The 7,963-nt window shown below is 49.9% G+C and overlaps 1 protein-coding gene across 3 annotated transcripts in view; it reads right to left on the reverse strand.

Annotated features, from left to right (window-relative positions):
* Positions 1-3,207: 3,207 nt before the first annotated feature.
* Positions 3,208-7,963, reverse strand: part of SRF (serum response factor) — a 13,603-nt gene continuing 8,847 nt past the window's right edge. For 2 of the 3 annotated variants that reach the window (XM_009641610.2, XM_035897062.1), the window contains 4 exons: positions 7,816-7,935; positions 6,880-7,071; positions 6,274-6,350; positions 3,209-6,004 (listed from right to left, as the gene is read on the reverse strand). In XM_009641610.2, coding sequence (XP_009639905.2) covers positions 5,909-6,004; positions 6,274-6,350; positions 6,880-7,071; positions 7,816-7,935 — 485 coding nt within the window. In that variant the 3' untranslated portion in view covers positions 3,209-5,908. Of the gene's footprint in view, positions 6,005-6,273; positions 6,351-6,879; positions 7,072-7,815; positions 7,936-7,963 lie in introns of all 3 variants that reach the window. The other variant, XM_035897063.1, reaches the window with a different exon arrangement.

Genomic DNA, 7,963 nt, shown 5'->3' on the forward strand with positions numbered 1-7,963 from the left:
ACTCCGGGCAGCGTGGCGGCACGCCGCGGCCGTGTGTCACAGGGCTGCTGTCCGCCGTGCCGCCTGCACGCCAGAAACGGGTGCGAGGGACAGGAAAATAAGGAAAAATCAGGGTGTCTTCTCATTCTCTTAGCTCATATTGGAGGCGAGGAAAAAAATTGGGGTTGGGAGCTGAAGAGTGCACCTACAAGAGCTCACGGTGCTGCGTGAGGCCGTGTGTTAGTACGGTTTCTCTGGTGATGGATGAACCGTGTTAAGGAGTGTTGCAGGGTAGGTGGAAGGAAGGTTAAAGGCACATAATGTCAGCAGTAACGCTATTGCAAACGCGGTGTTAACCAAAAGCTACAGTGTAGCAACTTCTTCAGGCCTGGGGTTCTGGGGTAGTTTCAGCCCTGCGCCCTCCATCTACCTTCTTCGGCTTGCTGCAGGTTTTGGGGTGCAAGACTGCCCTGTTCTCAATGTTGCTAGAGGCGCAATAGAAGCCAGTTGCACACAATTTTGGCCTCTTTCCAGTCCCTTTCCTGCTTTGGTGTTACACTGATCTGTAATGCCCATACCATGAAATCTGAACTCTTATCCTTTGCCTGTATTTCCTTTCCTTGACAGGCATCACAGCAGTTAGCTACAATCCACTAGGTGCAGGTTTCTATGGGTGTGTTAACATCTGTTTTAAATTACAAACAAACATTTTTATTATTCTTTCTTATTTGATCTTGGAGCAACCTCATATATGTGCCCAACCTCATTTCTACCCTCAGTACTTAATGCAGCTGATTAGACAATTTCCATGTTTTACAATAGCAATCAGCAATTAATACAAACAATATAATTGCAATTAACTATAGTCTGGATAAATCAGTGCAGTTCTGCATCAGTCTGTGGGGACTATCCTCTAAAGCTGTGGCACCAATGGTGGACTGTAAATGTTTGTGTTTCCAAGACAGCCTCTTGATTTCTCCATTAGTACATGTAACCTCTGTTGATGCTATTGATGTTGTCTTTCCAGAATCCTGTGGATGCTCTTGAAATGTCTGTGTTTTCCATTAACATGTAATTTTCCTTCCTCATTACCTCCGAAAACATTGTTAAAATTTAGAGGATCAAACTTGTATTTAGTTATGTCATGTTTTGCCTTTACAAGTCCCCTCATCTCCTGTAGAGACAGTATATTTGCACTAATGAAGGGGAAAATGACTTCCTAAATGCCACACAACTACATAAAAGCTAACACCACATGCCCAACCATTGCTGTTTTCCTCTGTTCTTGGCAGCTGTTATTTTGTGCATGTACTGCATCTGCAACACTGCTGTGTGTAATGTCACAAACATGAGGTAGTGATAATGCTTTGCAGCGGGAAATGCAGCCTGGCTGGTAACATCAGATGGCAACATCTCATAGCTGAAATTGTCACCAACAATAAATGGCAGTGACCAGATAGGACACAGGCATCTCATTTGTGACACCAAAAGGTTTTCTGTGGTATTTATATGCCCTGATTATATCTTGGCTCTGATAGTCTTGATACCATGCTTAGTCAGTCATTTATCCTAAAAATAAAGATTATGTCTGTTGCATCTCGCTCCATGTTAGGAGTATATGTCATACACAGACGCCTGAGCACAAGTAACATGGGGTTACTTCTGCTGATAGGCATGTTGTGGTGCTGAACCACGAGACATATCTGTGTAAGCATGCTGAACATGGGGTTGGCTGTGGTGTAACCCATAAAAGTGAAGCGCCTCCCCTCCCACTGGGGAAAGAGCCATTTCAGCTGTGTTTTGCTCCTAAGCACTTTCTGTGCAATCTTCTCTCCTGCTACACTGAGATTATTTTCTCCAAATTGTACTGTCCCTCCACTGCACAGCCTTTTATCAGTGCTAAGCTTTCCTTACATTATCCTGGTATCTGCTCCAGGGCCTGATGCTATGTAGAGGCTAGTAGGTACATTTTTAGCTGGCATACTGTTGATCCAGCAGCACTGATGATTGTAACAAGCCCTTCTTTCCTTTGGTTTCTTTCCCACCTTTAGGCACTTCTCAGAGCCCCCATGTGCCCTTGACCTGGCTTCTAGGCGCCTACAGGCATCCACCTTTGACCTTACTTTAAATAATGCCTCTCCAGTTTGGACTTTGAGTATCTTCTCATAGCAGTTTTCTGCAGGGAATTTAACAGTCTTGGTGTTGGGGCTCTTAAGCTCCATCCTCTAAGATATCAGGTGTCCAAAATTAATGGACTCAGAAGAAGAGAGGGGAAACAACCTCATTTTCATTTGAGACCTGGATCTGATGCCTGTCAATGTCAGAGGAAGCTGTTCTGCCTGCAGCCTTTAAACCGGTTTATTTTAAAGCCGTTTCTTCTTGTCCAGAGGCCTGAGGATGGTACTGCACAACCCAACCACGTCTGGGTGCTCTGAGATGGCAGCTGCGTGACATCTCCCAGGATGACGGGGCCTTGGCCATCATCAGTTATTTGTTGAGCCCCATATCAGGTAAACACTACCTTCACAGGAGCATCTTCATACAAAACTTAGTATCTATCCTGGAAATACGTCTGTCACTACTAAAAAAAATAAAAATCTGTCTTCCTTTGGTTTGGGGTAGTTTATCAATATATAAATACATAATCCACCTGGGTCCAGGGCTAGGGATCATCTTCTCTTTGATGTTAAAATGGCAAAAATTCCTCTTACTAGGCCTTAGTTATTGCCCAACTACTCCATAAGCAACATGGGCTGTTTGCCCTCCCCGTTTTAACTCTTCCTTGAGGTCCTCCTGCTCCTCCATGTTAACACCCACAAATTAAAACAATCCTTTTCTTTTTCAAAAGTCCCCATTCCTGGTTTTTACTTCTCTTGACTCAACACCATGCCCTGCTCAGCAGCATCATTCCCGAGCATTCAGAAAGTACAGCCCTCACAGCCCTGCTGTCCACCACAGGTCCCCTCTGGCCCTGGGGCTCCCAGAGTAGAAGTCCAGCAGGTCAGGTCTCACCTGTGGCAGGAGGCAGTGGGGATGGAGACTTTTGCAAAGTGCCCCTCTTTGCCACATCATGCCCAGACAGCCCTGCACCCTCCAGAGCACACAAACAGGAATCTGCCTCTGAGCCCCATTCATTGACCCCAAGGTGTGTGTTGTCCCTTCCCGCAAATCAAGGCCAAGATCCCAAATCTGTGCACAAAATGATAACGTTTATTGAAAGAGTAATTTTTTTTTAATACAAAAGAAAGCTCTGTACATAGTACTGTGATTACTTCCACATCCTTCCAGAAACACAACCCTGGAAACTGGAGGGAAAAAAAAAAATCCCACACACACTTATGCATACACACGCACACGCGCACACACAACCCTAAAACCAGTAAAATGAACTAAAAATGTCACCACACAATAAATGCCATTTCATCCCTGATACACAAGTGTTCTTACAAGTCTGCACTTAAATAAAATACACCATTAGCGTTTAACCAGCAGTTGCCTTTGGGGAGCTAGGAAGGGGATGCAGTCAGACACCCTGTAGCATCAGGGGCACACCTGCCATCCTGGCCCAACAGCTCTGCTCCACGGTGCTAGCACAAGCAAAGCAGAGCAAAGCCAGGCCACAGTGATGTGCTAGGACAAAGGACAATGCAAGCCCCAACCCCATCCTTCTCCCTGGATGAAATCCTAGGTACCCAGCCTTGTTTTGGAAGCATCACTGAGCAACTTTCATACACCTAGCAATGGGGCATGGCACAGCACTCCCACATGCTCCAAGCTGCAGGCTACGCATCACTCTTAGAGCAAGGATACTAAGGGGAGGCAGCATGCAATGTCGCTCTCACCAGATGGGACTCCCCATGAGCCCTTCCCAGGCTGCATAACAGACTGAGGGCTGAAAGACCGTTCTGGGAGCTCTTTGCACAGGGGGCTTGGAGGGGACCTGTCCACATCTGCGCACCAAGGAACGGCTGTAGAGGGGGAACTACAGCCCAAATCATCAGCTAGGAATTCAGGAGATGCTATCTGCACAGCAAGCAGGCAGAGCAGGGATCAGCTACTGCTGACCACTCACCACCAAAGAAAGAGCAGGGAAGCCCATATCCCTTAGGCAGTCACAGGTAGCACTGCTCCACACCAAGAGCAGTGACAGAAGCAGCCACAGGTCCCAAGACCAGAGGTGAACAGGGCGGCCATCAGAAAATCTAGCCCATCTCTGGCTCCCAGGCACACTGCAAGCCCCTTGCTCCTGAAGTTTCCCAGTTCTAGAAACCAGCCACTTCACTTGTCTTCTGCCCGTTAAGCCCAAAGTGATGGGTATGGAGTCCTCAGTACAGGTTAAGTGGGAAACAAGCATCCCACTTGGTTCAGCTTGATCCCTGGCACATGCTGGTGGGTGGAGAGCGCAGCTTAAACGCTAATGCTGAGTGAAGATGTCCAAGATTACAATACAAACTCAAAAGCAAGGCCCCTCTCCTGCCTCCATGCCCACCCACCCCTCTCCCATCCCCCTGGTACAAACCCCATTAAAACTGTACAGGAGCCAAACTTTTATTCCTTAAAGAATTACATAAATACTGAGTTTAACACTTAGAAAAATAAAGTAATTTTCTTTTTTTTTTTTTTTTTTTCCTTTTTTTTTTTCTCCAAGGCTTCTTTTGTCTTTAACTTAAAAAAAAAAAGTTACAGCAGCTGCTTCTTCCCCTAAGGATTCAGCAGCTTCTCTCACTTGCTCACTCTCCCTCCAGGGACAGGGCTAGGTAGCAGAGCCATTCACAGCAACTCCCATGCAGGACCAAGCATGCTCCAGCCCTTCTCCCCGGGCCTTCCTGAGCCTACACACAGGCATCACAGCTGCTCCTCCACAACCCAGGATGGTCTGCAGGTCACCCTGGTGCTCAGAGGAAAAGCCTGCCACCTGCCCTGCAGCTCAGTGCCCCATGGGCTCTTCCCTTTGACACTTGAGTTGTTTCTCCACCTTGCATCAGACACAGAAATTTAGAAAGCGCTGGCTGGAGCTGCAGGGGGATGCGGGAAGACCCGGCCACGTTCCCCTGGATGTACAGGGTCCACAAGCAGCGCGAGGGCTGAGAGTAAAGTGTGGGGCTGGGCCCGCCACAGAGCCTCTCCCCCCAGGAGCTCTCCGGGGCATCGTTGTGCTCCTGGGCATCCACCAACCACCTCAGCTGTGCTAGGGCAGCCACCAGGGCAGAGCCAGGCAGTCTGCAAGTCTGTCAGGCAGCCCAGTGAGGAGGCACGGAGAGCAGAGGGCTCACTGTAGTGCATTCGAGGAGGATAGGGCTACGTGCCACAGGCTGTGCCTTACCCTCCAGAGGGAGGGCATGTAGGCCCAACCAGCGATGCACATGCAAGCTGGCCACTCTCCCCTGTCCAGAGCCCAGGGTGAGTTGCTGCAGCCAGGACCTGTCACCCCCACAAAGGCACATTGCTGAGGCCAGCAGCACAGTCTCGGAATGCTCTGCTCCGAGCTGTGCCCACAGGACAGCTCTGGGTCTGAGCTGAGCCCCACACAGAGCAAACGCTCATGGGCAAGGTGACTCAGAGCACCTGGGAGGAGCCAGAGCCTCCAGCTGGGAATGGTCTGCAGTATTTATTTACAGCGCAGAGCAATCCTCCCCTCAAGAGACAAGTTTCTTTGGCTGGCATGAGACAAGCACAGCTATTGCAGCATCCAAACGCCCCCAAGCCCTGCATGGCCCCAGCACAGCTCCACCCTCGGTGGGTCCTGCAGCCCCACGCGCATGCCTGTGTGTATGTGTGGGTGGGTGCGTGTGTGTGTGTGCATGTGTGGATGAAGGAAACGTGAAAAGGCAACAATAAATAACTGGTGCAGTCTGTACGAGGAATTGCCGCCAGCCCCAGCACTGGTATGACAGGCCAGGGATAGCACAAGGCTGGCAGCAGAGGCCTCTCAGTCACTCTTGGCACTGTGTGAGGTCTCCAAGTTGACCACCTGCAGCTCCGTCAGGCTGCTGCCACTGCTGCTCTGCTGCCCGATGACAGCCATCTAGAGAGAAAAGGGAGGAGGAAGCACTGAGGGACAGCATGCTTTGAGACCATGTGTGCCAGCAGCCAGGGTGGTACTGTCCTTTCTGGGCACCTGTCCAAGGAGGGCAAGACTTCCTCACCCAAGGGTGGGTAGCACTGATGGCTTTCCCAGACCTGAGGACTGGCCCTACCCAAGGGCTTGGGTTTGCCCAGACCCATAAAGGATGTGCAGGTACAGGCAGAGCAAGGTCACCCCCTGAACACCTGCAAGTACCATTCTGCACCTACCTGGTGAAGCTGGACAGCTGAGACTGGGATCTGAACGGTGCCTGATGGAGCTGTGAGGAACACTTGGGGGACGCCACCTGCCACAGAGAGATAGCACAAATGACACTGTCCCTTAAACAGTGCTCCCCCATGCATCCTTTCTCTGAGCTCCATGGAGCTTCACAAAGGATGAAGGTGCCTGCTTTGCATGCATCCTAGTAGAAAGCCACATGTGCTAGTTTTCCAAATGCTGGGAGAAGCAGGCTCAAGCTCTCAATCCAATTGTTGCCTGCATGGCTTCATGCTGCTTTGCCCCCTCATGCAACCACACATCCTCTCCAGAGTCTCCTAGCTTCCCCTCCACTGCCTGCCCCATAGGCCACCCATCCTGGCAACCTTCACCCTTTTTCCCCAGAAAACGGTTCAAGCAATCCATTGCATAGGAGAATGATGGGATCTAAAAAAAATGTGCATCAAGCATCACCCTTGCCAGGACTTTGTACAGCCACTTAGGACCACTTAGAAGAAAATTCTCTGGAATTAATATACAGCATAAATACATTCAAGACACGAAAAATCAGGGTGTCAGAGCACTTAAGGGAGCACTGACCCAGACAGCTGTCTTACCCTGATCCTGGACCTGGCCGTGGGACACCTGCATCGCTGAGGGCGCCTGTGAGAAAGCGTTGAGGACTGCAAGTCCACCGTCCGCAAGGCCAGATGTTGGCGCATACATCACCGCGTGTGGGCTGGGGTACATCATGTGGCCACCCACAGTGGTTGGCACAGACGACGTCATGATGGTCGCCGGGAGGGTCACTGGCACCAGGACAGACTACATGTGAGCCACGCAAAAGGAGCCTGCTACACTCACACGCCTGCTCAGCACCCCTCCCTCAGCCACCCTTGGCATGCTGTCCTGAAGCAGCAGGTGCATGGAGATACCCATCTTGTCCTCCCAAGTTCTTTGGAGAAAGCCCCAGGGAACAGGCAGGAGAGCTCAAACCACTCCTTTCAAAAGTGAATACGAGAGGGCAGAAAAGCACAGTAGACAAATATCCTAGGAATGAATTCAAGTTGCAATACAAATTTCCTGATGAAACTTTATTAAAGCTGTTGAACTGGACTCAGCCTGCATCCAGGCACCTGAACTCAGGTTTTGCTGACAACAGAGGTGTCCTCTACATATACAGTAAAAATCTCAAGTAGATGCGAGTCAACGCCTTGTGCTAGGGGCAATGCTGGCTCACTAAAAAACCATCTGAGAACTGGGCAACCTGTTCCCAGCTCCATGCTTCAAGTAAGAGCAGATGATGTATCTGGAGAGGCTGTGAAATCTCTTGTAAGGTGCCCTATGCACAGCAGCATCTACCTAGATATAACATAGCATAGGGCCTGGCAACAGGGATAAATACACCTGTGAAACTGTCAGAAAGGCTGGGATAGTGTTGGTCTGAAGAAGGATCCTGGACAGGGAGCAGGCATGAGGTCTACTGGTGTGGGCTGTTATCAGCAGTAGTGAGGAAGGAAGACAGAACATGTTTACCATAACATCCCAATTACCTGTTCCACTGGAAGAGGTCTGGGTAAGGTCAGTGCTGCTGTCACTAGAGGGAGACGTTTGCTGCGGTGCCTGGTGCACCTGGATCGCCTGGACTGGGACCTGCTGAGCCATGGTGCCACCTGGGGAGAGAGAGGAGCCCATGAGCCT

The sequence above is a fragment of the Egretta garzetta genome, unplaced genomic scaffold (genome assembly GCF_000687185.1).
Source record: "Egretta garzetta isolate BGI_Z169 unplaced genomic scaffold, ASM68718v1 scaffold17, whole genome shotgun sequence".
In the NCBI taxonomy this organism is placed as follows: Eukaryota; Metazoa; Chordata; class Aves; order Pelecaniformes; family Ardeidae; genus Egretta; species Egretta garzetta.